The sequence below is a fragment of the Adiantum capillus-veneris genome, chromosome 2 (assembly GCF_014529385.1).
Source record: "Adiantum capillus-veneris isolate H3 chromosome 2, ASM1452938v2, whole genome shotgun sequence".
NCBI lineage: Eukaryota > Viridiplantae > Streptophyta > Polypodiopsida > Polypodiales > Pteridaceae > Adiantum > Adiantum capillus-veneris.
Window position 1 is genome coordinate 138,515,220 of NC_140932.1, and position 23,094 is coordinate 138,538,313.

At 45.4% G+C, this 23,094-nt stretch overlaps 1 protein-coding gene across 1 annotated transcript in view; it reads left to right on the plus strand.

Annotated features, from left to right (window-relative positions):
• Positions 1-20,379, plus strand: part of LOC147463727 (myb-like transcription factor family protein) — a 57,690-nt gene extending 37,311 nt beyond the window's left edge. The window contains exons 8-17 of the mRNA XM_086490482.1: positions 10,713-10,799; positions 10,880-10,915; positions 10,993-11,037; positions 11,260-11,436; positions 12,328-12,438; positions 12,564-12,659; positions 12,967-13,047; positions 13,422-13,491; positions 19,938-19,972; positions 20,057-20,379. Of these exons, the coding sequence (XP_086346608.1) occupies positions 10,713-10,799; positions 10,880-10,915; positions 10,993-11,037; positions 11,260-11,436; positions 12,328-12,438; positions 12,564-12,659; positions 12,967-13,047; positions 13,422-13,491; positions 19,938-19,972; positions 20,057-20,137 (819 nt within the window). The 3' untranslated portion in view covers positions 20,138-20,379. The remainder of the gene's footprint in view (positions 1-10,712; positions 10,800-10,879; positions 10,916-10,992; positions 11,038-11,259; positions 11,437-12,327; positions 12,439-12,563; positions 12,660-12,966; positions 13,048-13,421; positions 13,492-19,937; positions 19,973-20,056) is intronic.
• The last annotated feature ends 2,715 nt before the right edge of the window (positions 20,380-23,094 follow it).

Here is a 23,094-nt window from a genome sequence, read left to right on the forward strand (position 1 = left end):
GAAAAATCCTGTTCATCATCTGGTTAAATGTCGCAGGAGCATTGGTTAAGCCAAAAGGCATCAACAAAAACTCAAATAATCCAAAAGTCGTCCGAAAGGCTATCTTGTAGACGTCTCCCGACGCAATTCGGATATGATGATATCCACTTTTCAAGTCGATCCTGCTAAAGCACGAGGATCCTTGAAGTCGGTCAAGTATATCATCGATTCTAGAAATCAGAAATCTGTTCTTGATGGTGATTTTGTTGAAAGTTCTATAATTGATGCACATTCTCCAAGATCCGTTTTTCTTCAAAACTAACAACACTGGAGAGCAGTACGGTGAAGTACTAGGCCGGACAAGACCCTTTTCCAAGAGGTCTTTCACTTGGTTCATAATCTCTGCATTCTGGGCTCGGCCCACACGATAAAGTGGCCGGTTCGGTGGTGTGCTTCCAGGTATCTGATCAATGGTATGATCTTCAGGACGCGCGGGTGGTAACTCGCCTAGCAGGCCCTCTGGGAAGCAATCGGCATGAGAGTGGAGAAAATCTTGGCGTTCTTTATCAAGTTCAGACATATTTGTCCAATCCTCATCACTTAACTCTTTCAAAAAGATCGAGTAAACAAACAGACTGGATTTCATTAATTTAGAAATGGTTGAAGCCGATACAATAGGGACAGACTCGCCCTTAAGTTGTTCATCGAGTACAGTGGTTCTGCCCTTCTGTGTGGTCAATGTCGCTTACCTTGCCCGATAGTCGACCTCGTCGTTGTTCTTGTGGTACCAGAGAATTCCCAAGAGGACATCACAACCTTCCAAAGGCATTATGTAAAAGTCCTCATGCCCCAAATACCCCTGACAATGCAACTGAAGTTTGCCAATGACAGGTGTAATGGCTACGTCCTTGTCGGGTGCCGCTAGAACTGCCTCTGCAAGTGGCCCTATCCGATCGGGAGTGATCTCGAGCCGCTCTACCAATTCTGGTGAAATGAAGTTGGCTTTGGCTCCTCCATCGAAGAAGATCAGGGCTTCTTGGTCTTTCACTTTGCCCCAAGCTCGGCAAAGTTCTGTACTCTCGTTCATTGTGTTGGGATCGGTACCCACGCAATCTGGAACCAAGCCTGTTTTCATCTTGCCTTTTCTTCCATGGTCCTTAGCTGCTCTCGAACTCTCAGGCCTCTCGTCGTCCTTGTCGTTTTGTTCTTTCTGTGCCTTTATAGGGCACTTCGCGGAGATATACCCAGTTTCCCTGCATCCAAAGCACTTCCCCTCCTTGATGTAGCGAGCCCTCTCTTGAGGAGTAAGTTTGGGTCATGCATCCTTTTCTTTCTGTTTTGGGTTGCTCTTTCTCTTTCTACTTTTATTTTTCGAAGTCTGTTTGGCTCTTTGCATCATGATCTCATTTGTGGGGTAGGTCAGACTGCCAGAGTGAATGGCAAAACCCCGTTTCGCATGACTCATCAACTCCTGAATAAAAGCTGACTTTTGTTCTAAGTAGTGATCTCAGATCTCTGTAGGAAGACCCAAGGTAAACCGCTCAATCTGTTCCTTCAACGAGATCTTCTTAAATGAAGAGGTGGGTAGAAAAGAGCTCCAGAATCTCTCGTAATAAGTGTCCACTGTATCCTTCTTGGTCAATCGAAGATGGTTCCAAGTAGTTCGTATGTCGCGTTCATGCTCTCGAGTCAGCCATGAAGAAATAGAAACCCTTTTGAATTTCAGCCATTTAACTCGCGCTGTCTTGTTTAATAGAAGCGTAGACCACCAAGTTCGAGCATTCCCCTTAAAGTAAGAGGCAGCTGTGCTCTGAGTAACGCCCTCCTGAGAAAGCTATGTTTAACTGCAGTATAAAAGACAAAGCCTTCGAAGCATCTCTATAACCGGAAAATATGTCAAATTTAATTGACTGTCCACCTTCCTTAAACTCTCTGATTTTCTTTGTCACGTGACACATCCAACCCTGTGTGTCCGTGGACAAGCTACAGCATGACCAGGGTTCAGTTTAGTCAAGTCAGTCTAGATTAGCAAGTGATCTGGCACTTTTGTGAGTCTGTTCGCAGACCGTGCATGTCCAGACACTTCGAGTAGATGCATATCCTCTGGTTGCACACAGCATGATCATAAGCATTCCCATCAGAATCCATCAGAATCCTTCAGGGGAATTTTCTAGTGCATTTAGCCTATTTTCCCTATTTTTGACATTTTTCAGTTATTATTTTTAAGTGACTTTTGTTGGAAAGTAGGTAGGGCAATTTTGCTAAGTTTGTATAAATAGAAACCTAGCGCCAGCACTTTCTGGCAGAAGAGGCAGCAGGAGCACCTTGCTCAACAGGCAACTTCTCAGCAAGACCAACAGCCGCAGCAGCTTAGCGTTTTCAGCCATCTGAGGACCTAGCTTTTTTGCATCAGATCAGCCTTGGCGTTTTGCGCACAACAGATCAGCCCCGGCATCATCACGACACAGCAGATCAGCCTAGCGTTAGCGTTAGCAGATTCCCATAGCAGCAAAACAGATTTCCTAGTGTTAGCAGATTTCTCCGCAAGGTTAGTTTTCAGCCCTAGCGTTTTGGTTTGCAGCACAACCTCAGCGTTTTTGCAGCAGATCATCGCAACAGAATCAGCCATAGGACCAGCGTTTTCAGTTTTCAGCCTTTATCACTCGCAGAAGAACCCCCGAACCTCGCATATCTCACCTTCCCGCAGCACATCCTCGCCGCACGGTCAAATCCAGCGAAGTTTACAGTTTCAGCCCGGAAAATGCAGATTTCAGCATCTGCGTTTTCAGCGCGTCATCGTCGTACTGTCGTCATCGACATCATCACCGACATAGAGTCAGAATTCAGTAGATACAAGATTTGCAGATTTCAGCCCTTAGCATTTTCAGTAGCGTTTTCAGATTTCAGCCCGTCTCGTCGTCGTCCTCATCGTCGGCAAGTCCAAGCATTGTAGAGATTTGTGCAATCATAAGTAGACACTCTTGCCATAGAGAGTGGGGCCTTCGGAGGAGGGTTTTATGTCGTCTCTGGTGTCGTATTCTCTCTCTATCTCTTAGTCTCATACACTTTCACGCACAATGTCCATTCACTTTGTTTATGCTTATTGCACTCTCATTAAGAACGGAAGGCTCTCCCTTCCATAAGAATAAAAGGAACCTTGAGCACAGATCGGAGCACTCATCTTGAGCAAAGTTCATACATTCATTCCGCTGCACCTTACATTGGTATCAGAGCTTTGGCAGTGTTCTGTATCACTCAAGGAAAGAACCACAAGAATCACAATAATTTTTTTTGCTTGTTGAGGTCGCACGAACCCAAGTTCGCTTGGGCGTGTCGATTCCTAATTGTGTTTTTGAAGAGTGACAGGAATCTTAGGAAAGAAGGGCTTGTCCAGCCTCCCCTTGTGCCTCTTTTTACTCATTGAAAGTTGACCGTGCACTTAGCGGCTAGCAACCTTGGTGTGAGCGTAAGGCCGCCAAGGGGTGCGCCCGCAGAAAAGAGCAAAACTCGGGTGAAAAGAAGATCCTTCTCGAACAGAGATTGCAAGCGAAAGAAGAACCTCAAGACCCCCAAGAACCCAAGTTCCTTGTGAACTTAAGAACCCAAGACCCTCAAAAACCCCCAAGAACCCAGGTTCCTCGTGAACTTAAGAACCCAAGACCACAAGAACCCACAAGAACCCACGACTTCAGTGGATGGTCATCACTCGAAGCGGAATGGATACTTCGCTTGGAGGTGATGAGCATGAGAGAGGCGAAGAAGAATGTAAGAGGTTTTTCCGACCCTCCCCCTTCCCCATCTACGCCAAGGATTGCACTAACTCCTATGGAAGAGTTGAAGCAATTGTTTATGGAAAGAAAGTTGGAACACAAGAAAGAGAAGCAGAAAGAAAGGCCTACGAAGAAACAATGGCAGCCATAGATCGTGACTATGAAGAAAGCGTGGCAGCCATAGAACGTAAGTACGACTTGGAAGCCAAAGAAAGTCAAGCCAATTTGGATCGTGAGAACAATGAAAGACAAGCAACATTTGATTGGAAGAGCAAAGCACGACAAGAACAGAGCGACCAACACATGAAAGAGTTCTTGTGACTCTTTTCTATTGTGCAGGTGCAGTTTGCACAATATCAGGAAAAGGAGACTCTCTCAGTCTCTTCTTCTCCCAAGCATGACACACATGATTTGCATGATGATGATTTGAATGATAAAGATAAGCATGATGAACTGCATGACAATGACAAGCATGATGATTTGCATGATCAAGATGTGATTTCTCACAAGCATGATGATTTGCATGAAGATGACGTGATTGTTCACAAGGATGATAGAGTTAGTTGATTCTTTTTCCCGGCAATGGAACCATGAAACTGGCCCGTGGGGTGGTAGGCGTTGGCTTACACCCGAAATTCTTTACTTTAGACACACACACAGAGCACTTTGCAAAGAGAACCTGCGACGGGAATTAACACTTGAATAATACACGACTCGGAAGCTAGAATGCCCCGAGCAGACGCCGACAACCTGTAGGCCCCAAAATTGGCGCCCCTTTCGGTATTTCTTTATTCTTTAACAGAGGGAATAAAACCTGTGATCTCCTACAAGCTGCCCCGCACAATCTAGGCTAAGAAACACCTGTTCTGGCCCGATTTCGGCAGCGTAACTGTACTAGGATGCTCCACAGTCAGTATCCCCACGCAATAGGTGACTTTCCCGACGCATACGGACACTTTGCAAAACCTGGCGAGAATCTGCAGCACGCTGAATTCTCTGTTTTCTGCCCCGAAAATGCGCCAGTTTACCTGTACAGCGGTCCCCTCGCGTCCCCGAACCTCCTGGGGGTATTAGGGTCCGTTTAGGGCCGAAACCCTAAACCTGCAAAAATACACAGCAGCCTGTAATTCCCTGTTTTGGCTCCGTTTCGTGTGCCGGTCGCATCTGTAGCAAGACCTCGAGCTCCCGCACCTGTAGGGCTACTTGCCCTTTGAATCGGACGAGATTTCTTACGTGAAACCTCTCCGAATTCACCTGTACCTGCGGGGGATTAGCTGCTAGCTAATCCAGTACCTGTGCAAGAGGCTCTTGCCTCGGCAATCGCGCATGAACCCACATAACTGTACATTGGTCAAATGAAAAGCCCACTAGTGGGCAATCGTGCATGAACCCACATAACTGTACATTGGTCAAATGAAAAGCCCACTAGTGGGGCATAACATATTGCTCGTAGGGGGGAGAGAGAGCAGTGCGTAGCGTGCAGGGCGTCACTCCTGGCACCGCACTGTACATAAGAGGGAAAGGAAGCACTCCATAGCTCTTAACCTGTGAGACAGAGAGTTGCAAATGAGCCTCCTATCTATAAAATCAGCGCCAACTCTTCCTTGCATTGGAAAGTGCACAAAAATGTGACACTTGGCACATTTACAAGCATTTTCCTGTTTCGGGTTCGTCGCTGAAAAATCTCCCGACTGGTCGCCCAGTTGACTTTGCGGTAGAGTTGTAAAGTGTTCCCCTAGTCACACCGGAGGTAATGATGCGAACACATTTCACGGCCCAAAATAGCAGTTCCCTAAATTTTAGGAAATGTTTCCGTTGGGCTCCCTGTGGTCATCTGGCCATCTATCCTCATTGGGACCGCATCCAAAAGTGCAATGTGGCCCAACTGTCAGATACTTTCTGTTGGTAGTCACACCTTGACTTTAGGCCTTTATTGAGTTCACTTCCTAGTATCCACCAACTTGCTAAGTGCGACGGGGGGACCTATATGATCTTGCTCTGAGCCTAAACATCCTCTTACCATACGAATTCCAGTGCCGACCACTACCCATCTGCGGGTGAAACTACTGTTCACATTGGCCATGCAATGTCCGACCTTTTGCTACTTCAAGAAGAGGGTCTCAAAAATAAAACAAAACCCCTTGAAAGAAACCAACAATTAAAGTTAGCAGTTGCCACCTCTTGTGACATAGTTAACAGTTGCCACGTCCCCGTGACACTTTTTCTAGCGAAGCTAACGTTGTTGCAGATTCGATCAATCACGAAGGATCGATCTTGGCTCTCCGGCCTAGGTCCAAACTCCAAAGCACCCCTTCAGGAAGAACCGATCTTGGCTCTCGAGCCTAGGTCCAAAGAACCCTTACCGGAAGTACTATGTGTTCGAATGATTCGTCAGCACGCAATGATGGAGTGACACATCCAACCCTATGTGTCCGTGGACAAGCTACAACATGACCATGGTTCAGTTCAGTCAAGTCAGTCTAGATTAGCAAGTGATTTGGCACTTTTGTGAGTCTGTTCGCAGACCGTGTATGTCGAGACACTCAGAGTAGATGCATATCAGTGCATTTAGCCTATTTTCCCTATTTTTGACATTTTTCACTTATTATTTTTAAGTGACTTTTGTTGGAAAGTGGTAGGGCAATTTTGCTAAGTTTGTATAAATAGAAACCTAGCGCTAGCACTTTCTGGCAGAAGAGGCAGCAGGAGCGACTTGCTCAACACGTCTCAGCAAGACCAACACCCGCAGCAGCCTAGCGTTTTCAGCCATCTGAGGACCTAGCGTTTTTGCATCAGATCAGCCTTGGCGTTTTGTGCATAGCAGATCAGCCCCGGCGTCATCACGTAATAGCAGATCAGCCTAGCGTTTTGCATTTGCAAAACAACCGGCGACAACAGAAGACCTTTTCAGCCCTAGCGTTTTTGAATCTGCATCATATCCCATCGTTTGCAGATTCACCGCGACGGAACATCAAGAAACCCTAGCGTTAGCAGATTCGCACAACAGCACAACAGATTTCCTAGCCTTAGCAAATTTCCCCGCAAGGTCAGTTTTCAGCTCTAGCGTTTTTGGTTTGTAGCACAACCTCAGCGTTTTTGCAGCAGATCATCGCGACAGAATCAGCCATAGGACCAGCGTTTTCAGTTTTCAGCCTTTATCACTCGCAGAAGAACCCCCAAACCTCGTAGATCTCACCTTCCCGCAGCACATCCTCGCCGCACGATCAGATCCAGCAAAGTTTACAGTTTCAGCCAGGAAAACGCAGATATCAGCATCTGCATTTTCAGCGCGTCGTTGTCGTCGCACCGTCGTCATCGACGTAGAGTCGGAATTCAGCAGATACAAGATTTGCAGATTTCAGCCCTTAGCGTTTTCAGATTTCAGCCCGTCTCGTCGTTGTCCTCATCGTCGTCGACATTGTCGGCAAGTCCAAGCATTGTAGAGATTTGTGCAATCATAAGTAGACACTCTGGCCATAGAGAGTGGGGCCTTCGGAGGAGGGTTTTATGTCTCTGGTGTCGTATTCTCTCTCTATCTCATAGACTCGTACACTTTCACGCACAATGTCCATTCACTTTCTTTGTGTTCATTGCACTCTCTCATTAAGAACGGAAGGCTCTCCCTTCCATAAGAATAAAAGGAACCTTGAGCATAGATCGGAGCACTCATCTTGAGCAAAGCTCAAACATTCATTCTGCTGCACCTTACATTCTTGCTTTTACCTTCCAAAAAGTCATACTGGTAGGCTTTATAAAAATTCTTCTTCTTTGCATAAAAGATGCTGTTATCAGAGTCCGAACTATCTGAAGACGAGTCCTTTGTAGAACTGTCAACCACGGGGCGAGATTTAGACTTCTTTGCCTTTTTCTTGCCCTTTTCAAAGCTTTGCTTTTTGCTTCTCGTTTTACCTTTTTTGTCTTCTTCGCTCTAGTCAGATGAGCTAGAAGATTTGTAAGAAGAAGAAGAAGAAGAAGAAGAAGAAGAAGAAGAAGAAGTGGGTACTTCTTCAAATCGAACACGCTTCTTCTGCTTTCTTGCCGATTCAAAAGTAGACTGATGACCCAAATAACCCGAGAAGTCAGCGGCTTTCTTCTGCTTTTTGTCGTGCTTTTTAGCTTTGTTCCGCGCGTCAAAAGCTGAGCAATTCGTGCATCAACCACCTCTTCTAATTCTTGCTCTGTGTACATCCTCGGCGTAGGAGGTTTCTTGAGAGCCGGTTTGAGGGGTGGCTCTGTGGTCTGCCGCCGCTGTTTGTGCACCTCATCGAAAGAGGTTTCGCTCATATTTTGCAAATTTTGGGTCCTTCTCAAAATTAAGCGTCATCTTTGATGCATCGCCGATCAATCGTCGACGCTCCATCTCTTCGAGCTCCGCCTGAGTAGCAGGCCATACTCGTGCGAATCTTCGTTGTGATTTCTTCCCACATCTCCGGATGTAGAGGAAGTCGACCGATCTCTGCCTGAAGCCACAAGTGCCACGGAAAAAAAAAGGGATCGGATTTCCTGTAGAAGAGAAATCGGCCGTGCTCTTATACCATTGTAACAGACTTGAACACTCCTAGTCGAGAATCTACCGCGACAACACAAATAATCACTTCAAAACAGTTCACAATTCACAATTGATTCGACACTCGCCCGGCGGAGTTCCGTGCCTAGAGATATTGGCCCCAAAGACTGGCGCCCCTTTCGGTATTTCTTTTTGTATTATTCTGTGTTCAAAGTACAAGAGTGTAGGCATGCGTTCACTCTCAGACTTTGCGTCCAGATGCTCTGAGTTGTGAGGCCCTGCCCACATCTTTAAAGATTACAAGGGATGCTAAAAGCAGAGCCCAAAAGCTGAAAATCAAAAGCCCTCATAAAAAATAAAGCAAAGGCTCTTTCTCTCTCTTGCTTGTAAAATTAAATCAACTCCCAAAAAGCTGCCAGCGTAAGTTTTAAGCGTAGCCTACAGACACACCGTTGTAGGGCTGACGTGGCAGGCAGCGTACGGACCCAGTCGGAAATTGCGGCGCCATTCACGGAAAAGCTGACACGTGGCTATACATTGCAAAGGCTATACATTGCTGGATGTGGAACATTGCCCAAGTGGGTTAACACCGTCCATAGCCAAGATGAGTTGCAAATTCCAGGGATCTTACGCAAAATCCAGCCACTAGTAATCAATGTGCTTCCACACTATGCTATCTGCAGGAATCCTAAGCACTTCGTCTGTAGATCAATTAGTAGATTAGCTTGCCGCAACCTAGCCTACTCCCTTTCATACAACATCATAGAAGCATATGACTTATTTTCCATAGAGCTGCCTGATTCATCCGAAGATTGACCTTATAGCTATCCGGTACAATCAGGCTTAGGAACAGGTGTCACTTCTTTGTTGTTAGCCACGGTGGAATATTTTAGTTTACAATGCTGACTGGCCATACATTGTTGGATGTGGAACATTGCCCAAGTGGGTTAACGCCGTCCATAGCCAAGATGAGTTGCAAATTCCGGGGATCTTACGCAAAATCCAGCCACTAGTAATGAATGTGCTTCCACGCTATGCTATCTGCAGGAATCCTAAGCACTCCATCTGTAGATCAATTAGTAGATTAGCTTGATGCTCCCGCAACCTAGCCTACTCCCTTTCATATGACATCATAGAAGCGTATAACTTATTTTTCATAGAGCTGCCTGATTCATCCAAAGATTGACCTGATCTATCAAGATTTGACAGTTCTCTCTTAGCAAAGGTCAGACCTGAGGGAATGAAACAGGTTATAATGCACGTCTTTCGCTTCTAAGGGTGGGAAGGGGTTACCTCTAGAATCTCTGTGTTCAGGTAGTGGAGAGTGTTGCTGGGGCCAAATCATCCCCAAGAACAGATCTTAATCCCTTTGGATCAAAAACCTTACTCAGCTTAACGCAGTATGAGCTTTCTCATTTAAATTTGCTCATTTGCCATTACTAGAAGAGAGGTTAACTTGATTGTAAAGCCAAAAATGCTTGGCATGCGCCTTGCCTGGTAAATGATGCACCTACCCTGTCGTTCATGGACCCTAAACTCAACCTAAACCAAACAGGAAACTCTGAACCAAACAAGCTTGCAACTTTGCTGTGGGACCATCTGCGCGTGACTGACAGCCTACACAGTGGTAAACCAAGCCTTGCTCCCAGCTCTCTGCATGACCCACTTTCTATGGAACAACCTGCACTATCATGAGCTTTAGTTTAATTTGCAATTCAGAGTGACCTCAGGAGAAACCTGCGCAGAAGTGAGTGCGGCCTCAACCTGCCAAGGATTTTAGTCATTGCTGTGTTTAGGAGAGACCATTACTGCAGCCCAAATGCTTCTCTCTTGCTGGAACATCTTTCTTTCTTTTATTATGTTGACTTGAAGGGCACCGATAAAGATAAAGCAGGAAGTTTGATCTCTTTGGTGACAACACAGTGCATGCAATACACTTACTGATTTCTGCCATTCATCATAAGTGGGAATGCCTCTCACATTTAGGCATATGACGGAGTACAAGCATTTTTCGCCATACGCGAGGCTGCCACGTTCTTGACACATCGCAAAAATTCTCTTTGTAGGGCATAGCTGCCCCCTTATGATGCAAACAATACTGTACGTCCCTGAATGACTAAGGTTATGATGCATCATACATTGCGGATGGTAACGTCAGAGAAAATAGAATTTTCTGCACTTCTCAGATTGTTTGAGGCTTTTTTTTATGCCCCCTATTTTAGGCTTCTCCGTGCAATACACAAGCACTGAACTGTCACTGTATTCAGCGGTATGATAAATACAGCACTCTATTGTATTTACTTTATATTTAGGGGTATGATAAATACAGTACTCTATTGTATTTCCTTTGTGAGGCAACTTCACGTTAATTCTTGAAGGGCAGAAGTGAAACCAGACTAGTTTTGTCAGAATGAGAGCTTGGTGCTTCAACGTGCATTCGTTTTTTCTTTTTTCAGGAGTCTTACAATGCTGCCCATGAAACAGAGCGCAGGCGGGCTTTAAATGTTGCTTTATCACGTCCGCAAGAACGTGAAGATGCGGAGGTTTGTGCCTCATCTTTCTGTTCCAGTATTTGAAAGAAGGTGTGCTCATCAATTGTTTTTCTGGGTGTTTCTCTGAACAGACAGAGTCAAAACGCAATTCAGAATCTCGTCTTGTGGTTTGTATCACTATTTCTCTGTTTTCGGTTTTGGAAGCTGTGCACATTAATGTTTCTCTCTTTGTTTTTCGGAACAGGTACTGACGGAATCAAGGCGGATTTCAGATACTCGCCTTGCCAGGGTAAGCATTATGAGACTCTCTTTCAAAGGAAAAGGATGTAGCACATTGTATGCACGTTTTGTGTATGAAATCATCCAGGCAAAACTGTTGTTCTCATTAGATGGATTCAGATGCTTGTCGGCAGTCATGTGTTTATGGCTTTGACAATGATCTGTTATAGGAAATGAAACGGAATCCTACATGTATGGACAAGCCTAAAGCGTGCTATACCTTTTATTGTAGAAACTTAGCATCAATGACATAGATGCTTCTGGTGATGGGGATGCTGGAGAGAGAGCTCCTTCTACTCCGGCCAGACCTGGATCTCCATCCTTGCAACATCCCTCTCGTCCATTAGCTACACCAGCTGCGCCTACACTGACATCCGCTTTTGTGACAGCTTTGAATGGAACACGATTGGTTAGTTTTCAGATTGCCTGCCTTATGTACGTTATTTTTCTGACTGCTTGTTTTTTATGTTTTAGATGACAGAATAAGCTTATCATTATGCCAAAAGGTCAAGCCATGGCAGTTGTAATTATGGACACCTTATGCAAATTGAAATCAATCTGTGTGTAGAGCAGCAGTCTGCAAGAAGCTTTTTTATCCTGTAAACATTGGAATGAGCGCATGAAAGGGCCTCTGGAAACATGAGACTCAAAGTGCACGGAACATAGTTTAGAACCATGTGGATCCCCCTTCACAGTCCTTGTTCTTCTCATACTTTAAACTTAGCTGAATTGAATGCTACCTGAATTGATTTGCCAAGGACTCCATTACTTTGTTTTGCCATCTGAAGGTTTTTTAGTGCTCGGCTATCAACTTCCTTCTTGAGACTCCAAGTGCAGGGAACATAGTTTAGAACCATGTGGACCCCTCTTCACAGTCCTTGTTCTTCTTATACTCTAAATTTAGTTGAAGGAATGCTACCTGAATTGATTTGCCAAGGACTCCATTACTTTTGTTTTGCCATCTGAAGGTTTTCCTTCTTAGTGCTCGGCTATCTGCTTCCTTCCTACCATCTTCAACTGACTGCCACCACAGTTACTAAACATAAAAAGCCTTTGGACAAAACTTTTGAAGGATTATATCTATGCTGACAATAAATGATTTGAGAAACAATGATATTTTCTAGCGCTTTGTAAGCCTTCTCTTTGTTCAAAGCAAAAGAGAATGAAAGCTTTTTTCCAAGAGAAAGAAGCATCCTAGTTATATATATGGACCAACTGAGGACCCTCTTTTTGTTGTTACTTGCTTTATTACCCCTCTAAAGTTCAAGTGTTGACTGCCACCTTTTTCATTTCGTGGCAGCCCCGCGTCTTTACAAGAGGTGCTTTGCTCACGCAACTGATACAAACGGTATTGCCACCTGGTGGGGCTAGGCTATCAAAGAAAGTCGAACAGACTCTGGAAGAATTGGGGGTAATGTTTCCCTAATGGACATGTTTCCTGTTAACAGTTTATTTGTGTAGGGGCGGGTGTCAAAAGTGGCATGGATGTATGCATGCATTTTTGACTCTGACTTGTTTGGAGTACTTTCTGAGCAGGTCCAGACAAAGCCCAAGGTTCCTACACAAGCCGTTTGTGCTGAGCACTTGGAACTACGCAAGGAAATATTGACAATGTTGAATCTTAAAAAGCAGGTATTGTTGGGTGTGGTTGTAATCAGTGTGCTATAAGGTACGTAGTATCTCTGTGTTAGTATTTGGTGCATTATGAGATATGCACCATCTCATGTGTTCTGAACAGGGCTTTCTCTAACTAGTTTGCCATTCAGATGCATTCGGATTTTTCTGGTAGTCTGTGCTATTTTTGCCTAGGCTTTTCCTAAGTGACTTAATTATGAGCTGGTTAGCAGGCAAGGGCTAAGCATGCACAGAAATCTGTAAGGTAGGGTGTGTGGTCATCTTCAGCAGGACCCATTTACTTTGATTGTTGGGCTGTGATCAGTTGCAATGGAGAGGGGCTGAAGTCTCTGTGCTAAGGGATAATCCTTATGCTGACATACCACCAACTCCAAGCACACCTAAGGTAAGCATTAAATTCTTTATCCCATTGGCAGGAGTTCTGTGAGCTTTTGACCGCGAAGAAATGGCCAGAGTATTGCTCCAATTTGTCAATGGAAAGGCTGCCTTAAAAATGTGCCTTGTGTTTATGTTATGCCTCCATCTGTCCCAAGGTTAAATATATTACTTGTTACTTTTATTCATGGCTAGATGCAAATAGGAAAAATTAGCCCTCTCATTATTGAGCTCGACCAGCTGCTGCATTGCGCACAAATTGAAAAGCAAGTGTGGCGTCTGCTTGTAGACCTGTATATGTGTGTGTGTGTGGAAGATTGTTTTTGTTTTTGGGTGATCATTGGGGTATGGAGCTCTTAAATTCTGAAGACCGTACGTTGGCAGAAGTCGATTCGTGCTGGTGATCAGGACCGCTTATGGACAGGAGTGGGAAGTGATCCAGATAGTTTTCCAGGTGAATCTCATTCATCTGTAGCCTCTCTCTCTCTCTCTCTCTCTCTCTCTCTCTCTCTCTCTCTCGCGTGTGTGCATGCGCGCGCGTGAGAGTGAGTGTGAGAATAAGAAAGAGGAAACTGGAATAAGTTTTCTATCACCCAAGTGTGGTAGATTGGTTATCCCAGTTCCCTTTTCAATAACAGTTCTTGAGCTCGAGACTTGTCAGATAGACCTTTGAGGTCTCTTGGGATTGTTTATACGATGGTAAAACCTCTTGTTTTTTCTTCTCTAACAGTGGTGGGCTTGAACTCACAATACATAAAGCTAAAGTGGCATTAACAAATCACACCCATAGCCAAAATTCAAGATACAACCATAGGCAAAAAAACCCTTAAGATCTTCAGGGATCACAAAGCTGAGAGGAAAAACCTAGGTATTCGGAATCCGAGAGACAAAGACTCGCACAAGATACTCTGAAGAATCACAACCTGTGGAGCTTCCTAGACTGATCAGATGCCACACCATCGGGGATAGCTCAGAGACTGAACCCGCACGGCACCGTGAAACGCGTTTCACTGGCCCTGAAACAGGAAACGGCTGAAACGTTTCACCTGGTCACTGAAACGCCTGGAGGTGAAACGACTGAAACAAAAGAGTTTCACTCATAAGTTGGACCCTACCTCTGTAGTTTGTAGGGATCACAAAGCTGAGAGGAAAAACCTAGGTATTAGGAATCCAAGAGACAAAGACTCGCACAAGATACTCTGAAGAATCACAACCTGTGGAGCTTCCTAGACTGATCAGATGCCACACCATCGGGGATAGCTCAGAGACTGAACCCGCACGGCACCGTGAAACGCGTTTCACTGGCCTTGAAACAGGAAACGGCTGAAACGTTTCACCTGGTCACTGAAACGCCTGGAGGTGAAACGACTGAAACAAAAGAGTTTCACTCATAAGTTGGACCCTACCTCTGTAGTTTGTTTTAGCAAAATTTCCTAACCTTGGCTTCAATACAAACACTCTTAAGAACTTCTCCACTATTGGAAAAATTCCTTAGACTCTCTCTCTCTCTCTCTCTCTCTCTTCGTCAGGACCTGACCCAGCTCGACACCAGGAGGACATGGATAGAGCCGCCTCAGGAGTTGAGCACGAAGATGGCTTTCTATAGAGAGCATCTTCTCCACCTCACAGGAGATGGGTTTGTGATTCGACCCAGCTACATGGACACACATATGTCTCATGGTTTGCGTTGTGCCATTGGTCAGATACGCACATCCTCACATCAGCTCGAGATTGAGACTAGTAGATTCAGAGGGATACCAGCAGACAGCAGGATATGCCGATTATGCCAGAGAGAGCCAGAGACAGAGTTGCACTACATATGTCATTGCACAGTGTTCTATGAGATACGGGGGCGTTTCCACTGCTTATTCAGAGAGGGTTTTGGTCCTCTAGCTAGGGTCATGAGTTATGAGGATCAGAGATGTCTTGGACTATATCTACTTGAGTTACACAGGTATAGAGACACTTTACTGGGGAGAGCTAGAGAGAGGCAGTCCCAGAGACACATTACAAATTTCTTTTCACTAGATAGGGGACAGCCAGAGGAGCAGCCACCACTGCAGAGCTCGTCCCACACTCATTCGACCACTACTGGCACTCTCATCGACCGAGCATTGGAGCTACAGAGATACAGACGACCGCGACTGAGGAGAGGAGCTACACAGCATCGACGGAGACTACAACAGAAGATTCGAGCCATACTCTCTCGACATCCAGAGTGCAGATGAGGATGGATCCTCACCATTTCTTCCATCTTTGTTTCACACACTGTTACATCCAGTTTACCGGGTACCTATTGTATCAGCTGCTACACCCACGTAGTTTTAGATTGTAGTAGTAGTAGTAGTATTTTGTTCCACTTCTAGTTCTTTTCTAGTTCTTTTGTACCCAGACATGGTATTAGATTCACTATTTTGTAACTGATTGGTCTCATAGGTCATTTTGGCCTTTTGAAGACGTTAATATAACATTTCATTTCATTTCATTTCTCTCTCTCTCTCTCTCTGACCCCTGGTCTCTGCGGAGGAAATAGCAGGGGGGGGGGGGGGGGGGGGGGGGGGACTGCTCATGAAAAAGCCGCCACGCCTCACGCGAGTCCTGACTCAAGAATAGCTGATATAGATCCTGCTCGAGTCGAGCCAGAAAAGCCCTCTTCTTCCGCCGCACCAGGCGTCGGAAGTCAATCTGTGACTGTCTGTGAGTGACGTCCCCCAACAGCACCTCCTTCTGAAGTTTGGCTCTAGTCTGGCGGCACTCCTCATCGTACCTGCTGTTCTGAGGCATGCTCCCTGATCGGCGGCTCTGCTCAGGCTTGGTGTGTGGATATGCTTCTGCTGCTGCCTCATGTAATGTTTGTGTCAGTATAGTAGTTAGCTCCTCCAGAGGTCGCCCCGGGTCCTCAGTGCATAGGCGTATGTAGATTCCGTCCATGTAAACAGAATCCGTCTCCCGTGTGAATGTGTAGCGAGTGGAGGCCGCTACTCGTGGCCTGTGTGCTACACTGAACTGGAAGGAGATGGTCATCGACACCAGAGCATGATCCACTGCCACCCCGACCGGTCTGGGCCCAACTGTGAGATCTTGGATACTAGAGATGAGATTCGGCTGTGCCATGACATAGTCCACAGTGCTGGCTCCATGTCTGTGTGGGAAGCATATAAAACCTCCCGTAGCAGGAAATCTCTGTAGGCCGTTCAAGATGGCCAATCCATGTGTAGTGCCCTTGTCTATCAGGTGTCGCCCATAGTCAGTATATTCCACATCGTGTGATAATCTGGAAAGGCCCGTCTCCGCTACATCTAGCTCTCTTAGCATCTCCTCTGAAGTATCATAAAACACTGCCTGGTGATGGGCAGTCCTAGCATTGAAGTCCCTTAGGATGATAATGTCACCATCCCTAGAGAACTCCCATATGTCATCATCCAAAATAGAGAAAGGGGACTGTCCTCTTGGTGATGCATAAACTGATGTACTCGGGGGAAAGTAGCAAATAGCTAGATAGAGGTATTTGCCTGTCTCTGCTTTCAGTCTCACCCACATGTACCTAGCCGCCCCTCCCCGACCCCCCCCGATCCATGCCCACACGCATGTGTCTTTTTCACCGCTGAGTGAAGAAAGCTATTGACAGGATGAAGACTCGGAGAGCATATGATCATGACGGCCTAGTTGCTGTGCATTTCATGCATGCCAAAGACCTACTCGTAGAGCTTCTAGCGGTTATGTTTAACCGTGCCATGTGTGAGGGCCTACCGGACACTTGGAGCCTATCTACGATCGTACCTATCTTCAAATCAGGAGACCCCATGGAGCCTGGGAATTATCGCACTATTATGATTGGGCACACACTGGCACGGTTGTATGCATCCATTCTTGAGCAACAGCTGAGTAGATGGGCAGAGAGGGAGGGAATACGTGCAACTGGGCAGGCAGGATTCAGGAGAGGCTTCTTTACTCTTGACCATATCCTGACACTCAGGGCCATCATCGAGGAAGGCAGATCTCATGGGAGACGGATCTATTGTAGCTTTGTGGACTTCCGCAAAGCTTTCGACACAGTACCCAGAGCTAGACTGATGCACAGACTACAGGAAATGGGGGTACCCACAGAACTCATTTGGGGGACCATGGCATTGTACAGATCAGTAGTAGGGCATGTACGCACCCCGGAGGGACTTTCTACACCGGTTCACTCCACTATTGGGGTGAAGCAGGGTTGCCCACTCTCTCCTACTCTTTTCGGTATGTATGTGGATGAGATTTCTGACTACATTGACACCGATGGAGATAAAGGTGCTCAGTTGGCAGGGACATGGATTCCACTTTTGTTATATGCTGATGACATAGTGTTGATCTCCGAATCCCCAAAGGGAATGCAACGTCAATTGGATGCTTTGCATACCTTTGCCCACGAAAGTGGTTTGTCTGTCAACTTGGGTAAAACCAAGGTTATGGTTTAATACCACCCCACAGTGGATCAGGAGGTCAGCACCTACATTCACATACGGCCAGGAGACTGTGGAGTACACAGACGCTTACACTTACCTTGGAGTGGTTTTTAGCGGACTTGCATTCTCACTCAGAAGAGCAGCTGAGACCAGACTTACTAGAGCCCACGCAGCATTGGGTAGATTGGAAAGGATGTGTTCGCAGGTTCAGTTTCAGGAGCCCCGGACGAAGCTCTGGCTCTTTGACACCTTGGTGGCTTCAGCATTGCTTTATGGAACCGAGATATGGGGACCTTCACTGGATCACCACGGGAGGCCGGGTCGCACAGACGGTTGGGGGAACATGGAGAGACCTCTCGTTTCTATGATCTCGCGGCTCATTAGAGCCAAGGCATCAATACCGCGAGCCATTATCCGAGCAAAGCTAGCGCCCCCCCCACTAGTGGTGGAGGCGCTCACCATATCAGTCTCCTTCATAAACCGCACATGGGAACTTCCTAGAAACAGATATGCTCGCATAGCACTTGAATCCTCTCGACAGTTAGCCATACAAGGAGATACAACATGCTGGTATGGGGAGATGACATCATGGTTTCAGGCACATGGGTTCAGCATCGACAGGCTTCCACCATTCCATTACTCATTGGATGCACCATCTCTCACTCTTACACAGTCAGAGATCACCAAGCTCATCCGCCAAGACCTGACCCAACTAGACACCAGAAGGACATGGATACAACCAGCACAGGAATTGGGCACGAAGATGGCTTTCTACAGAGACCACCTTCTCCCTCACGGAAGATGGTTTTGTGACGAGACCCAAATACATGGATACCCACTTGTCTCATGGGATACGATGTGCTATTGGCCAGTTACGCACATCCTCTCACCAGTTGCGGATTGAAACTGGGAGATACAGCGGAGTACCAGCAGAAGACAGGACATGCCCCTTGTGTAACATGGAACCTGAGACAGAGCTACACTATACATGCCGCTGCCCCGTCTACTACGAGATACGAGGCCGATTCCACTGCTTGTTCACAGAGGGTTTTGGACCACTCTCAAGAGTCATGGGATACGAAGATCAGAGATGTTTGGGTTTGTTCTTGCTCGAGCTGCGCAGACACAGAGATAGCCTGATGAATGGAGAGGCTAGCCAGTCTCAAAGATGGATCACAGACTTTTTTAGAGTAGACACGGGACAGCCGCAAGAGCCACTCCCACAGCAGAGCTCCCCCTCGTCTCACACCAGAGGCACACTGAGTGACCGAGCGATTGAATTGGGGAAATCCAAGCGCCCGCGACGATTGCGAAGAACTACACAGCATCGACGGAGGCTACGACAGAAAATTCGGAGCACGCTGGCCAGGCATGCACGACGCCCGGTCAGACTACTAACCATGGAGGAAATTGATGAGATTCGCCAACGACCGATGATAGATCTCTTGTAATTCAGCTATCCCAACAAGCCGCCCATTTTTTGCTTAGTTTGTTGCTTGGCTCACATCAACCAACTTAGGACCCCATAGTATATATCTTTGTTTTTGTATTGTTGTTAGGTTATTTTGTTACTCTGAGTTTGTATCAGATCCACCACTTTGTAACTTTCGGGTCTCACAGGTCATTATGGCCTTTTGAAGACGTTAATATAACATTTCATTTCATTTCATTTCTCTCTCTCTCTCTCTCTCTCTCTCTCTCTCTCTCTCTCTCTCTCTCTCTATATATATATATATATATATATATATATATATATATATATACAGCCAGGGGAGCAGTCATCACAGCAGATCTCAGAGCCCACCCACGCTAGAGGTACATTGATTGACCGAGCCATTGAGCTAGGTAGATCCAGACGCCCACGACCTCGAGGGGTCTCCCACCATCGAAGAAGACTGCAACAGAAGATACAGATCACTCTAGCTCGACATGCAAGACGCCCAACTAGAGTACTGACCATGGAGGATGTTGATGAGATTCGACAGCGACCGATGAGAGATTTCATTTGAACCCACCAACCCCCCCCCTCCCCCTCCCCCTCCCCCGGCCCCCCCTCCCCTCTATCTCGTTTCAATTCCGAATCAGCTTCAGATTCATTCCCTTAGTGTTTTAGTGTTAGTTCTTTGGCAGAGAAGCATAGTGGTTAACAGAGAGGAGGGAAAAGGGGGCTGCTGCAGAAGACACGAATATTCAATATCGAACTCCAATTCGTGTGGTGTGGCAGCTCACATCGAGGAGAGGGCGAACGGGGACATAGTAACTTTTGAGCGCAGCAGAGGGCAAAGCCTCTCTCTCTCTCTCTCTCTCTCTCTCTCTCTCTGTCTCTCTCTCTCTCTCTCTCTCTCTCTAGAGTCACACATGGTTGTAACCTTTTGGTCTCATATGGCCTTTTGAAGACGTTAATATAACATTTCATTTCTCTCCTCTCTGAGATGTTCAATGTGATGTCTGGCAGGTGAAAGGACGGGAAAACGAGAGCATAAGCGGAAGGTTAGTAAGATAATGACAATGTGAAAGTCACAACTTGGTCAGGCATGCTCATGGTTGTTGCTTATCTTGATCATCTGTCTGTAGGCTCCTGCAAGGTTCTCAGAGGGTCCACCATCTCCACCCAGCAATAAGCGATCACGCAAATTAAAAGCATCAGAAGGATAACAATATATACCATAGGTGCTATAAAAAACAGGACTAAACTATAGGGCAGACCATTTCCATTTCCAAACACAGCTTGTGGAAGTTGAATATGTTTCTTCATGCTGCTGCATGGTTTTTTGACGAGTTATCCTTTATGCGATATTCAAGCTGAAAACATCAGTTTGGGAAAGTTATCCCTTGTGCTAAATTTGTAATCTAATATGAGGACTTTATTCATTTATTTATTTTTTGGGTTTAAGTTACACATAGTTTTAGTTGCTTCTCTTGTTACAGTCACGTTACAACTTCCTTGGACACGGCAACTTTGACATCCTCCCTTACATCTTGGTATGGATCTTCAGGGTTTGGGTTGGGTGCATGCATGCATCCGTCTTGAGTTGTTAGTATTCTCTAAAGACACCGCCACAAAATCATAATAAAAAAACCATTGACGGTCCACAAGTGCTCCCAAGCAGTATTCGTGAAAAGCGTCTCAGCTTAGCCTTGAGCCAGTTATATGGATCTTAAGAATTTCCTTGAAAAGGGAGTTCTCTGAAGACACCACCGCAAAATCATAAACAAAAAACCACTTACGGTCCACAATTGTCTGAAGGGTTCATTGTTTTATTGAGGCCTTATGTAAACTAAAAAAGGTTTGCCAAACATCAGTGTTACTGAGTCAGGAAGGCTTGGATGGTGAATTTGTGGTGGCATAATAGTTCAAATTATGGTACCTACGACATATGCCCTTTTTTCTTATCTGTTGTGGTTCTGATCGGAGGATTTGCTAGCTCAAATCGTTGTTCAAAGCAATTGGGCTGGGCACCTGTGAAGGTGACAGTGTGACTGGTTGCAAAGGGTCTGAGCAGTGTAATTGTTGATGTTGCCACCTACACTGCCAAGGACCACGGACAACAAGAAAGGCTCCTAGTGTAATTGTTGATGTTGCCACCTACACTGCCAAGGACCACAGACAACAAGAAAGGCTCCTTAGATGTGGACATTTACAAATATTCTCTCGAGCAGGGTAGTCTTATGCTTATGGGACTTGTTGGGGCAAAGCCTCATGCATGCACTTCGATAGATTGTATCGTGTGGTATCTCCTATAAAGAGGCTCTCAATAATGATTTTTTTTTTTTTTGGTGGGCTTACATATGTTTTGAGATGATGCATTATGTGATGCTAAGCCAATGTGAAGCTTCGCACCAGCGTAGTAATTATAACAAACATTTCAACAAAAAGATAGATGATATGGTGACTATGGAGCTATGGAGGATTAAAATAGAGAAGTTCGATCATCACAGAGAGAGAGAGAGAGAGAGAGAGAGAGAGAGAGAGAGAGAGAGAGGGGGGGGGGGGGGGGGGGGGGGGTGGAGCCGGGAGGGGGTGACTTCAGAGTATGTAGGAGTATTCAAGAGAAAGAAATGGATGAAATATCGACATTTTCAAAAGGCCAAAATGACGTATGAGACCTAAAGGTCACATCCATGTGTGACTAGTAAAATGTTTGGGGAACATAAGCATAATAATTGAGGGTATCTATAGTGGGTAGGAATGTAGGCCTACCCTACATCCTCATTATCATCACAAGTTTTTCTATCCATGGCAATAACAACTCACCCATTGTTTGGCACTATTATCATGAGTGTTGTGGTGTACTATTAGTCATAACTATGCAAAGAGGAGCTTATGGTGACATCATTGTGTGGAGTTAATGTCTACATTATTGTGTGGGTCATACCAAGGGTCTAAAGCTTGCATGATTACATGTATTTGGGTGCGCCATGATTGTTATCGACATGAATTTTTTGAGAATTATGTACAAAGAAACTAATGGCCAAAGTTGTATGCAACAAATTGTATGTGTTGCACTTTGCAAGGATTTGGAGCCATTGACAATAAACACATCCACTATGATGTAGGGTCTTGCATCATGATGTTATGTGGTAGTTCTTATGAATTTTTTTCGGAGCGTGATGATCACGAATGCCTAGAGATGGTTTTCTTACACTATTGTCTTCTAGAATGCTTTACTAACAAATACTCAATCAAGCAAGAACAAGATGTTAAATGTTGTGAATGGATGTTGTGAATGAGCATATTCGCAAATGAGATAGTTTGTACGTCCTCATTGTGAGTGTTTTGCTTGGACCCTTGATGATTCTAGATGGGGGTTCTTGCATTCTATTGCTATCCATAGTGCAGATTCTAGATGGGGGTTCTTGCATTGTATTGCTATACAGAGTGCAGATGGATATGTATACCAAGTGTAGTGCTCATTGCTTGCCACACACAAAGTATCCTAGAGAAGCACTTTTCTCATGAATGGTATCTTCTAAGATGCTCTAATTGTTGGATATGCACAAATCGAGCAAGGACAACAATCTCTTGGTTTCAAAAAAGTGTAGCAAAAAAAGCATCCTTGCAAATGAAGTGACCTATGTGTGCAGCCTCAAAGCCTATGTTGTTATTGAAGACACATGAACGAAAGCAAATCCATGCTTGGATTGTGATGTAGGGGGTTAATTATGTTGTGTTGGGTGGTGCTTATTGCTATGTGCAAGGTATCCTTGAGAAGCTTGATTCTTGCATATCGTCTATTCGAATGCTTTGATTGTAGCATGCGCCCAAAAGGAGAGAGGCCAGCAAGGTGTTAGATGTTTTGATGTATCACAAAAGATTTCTTGCAAATTAAGGTGCCCATGGGTTCTTTCACAAAGCCTATGTTTTTTGACTTGAGCCATCAACAAGGCAAAGGTAACCCATGATGAGATTTTAGCCTTAAGGGTTATCAGAGCGTCATGGTATTTAGGGTAATACTCTCGTAAAAATGTATGCAAGGTGCATGGCCGGTTGCTAGATTCAAAGTGTCCTTTGTAGAAAGTGCTCTTTGTGCACTATTGTCTCTTAGAACGCTTTGATTGAGAGATGCCCAAAAGAAGCAAGATATGCATGACAATTCATGCAAACAAAAGCG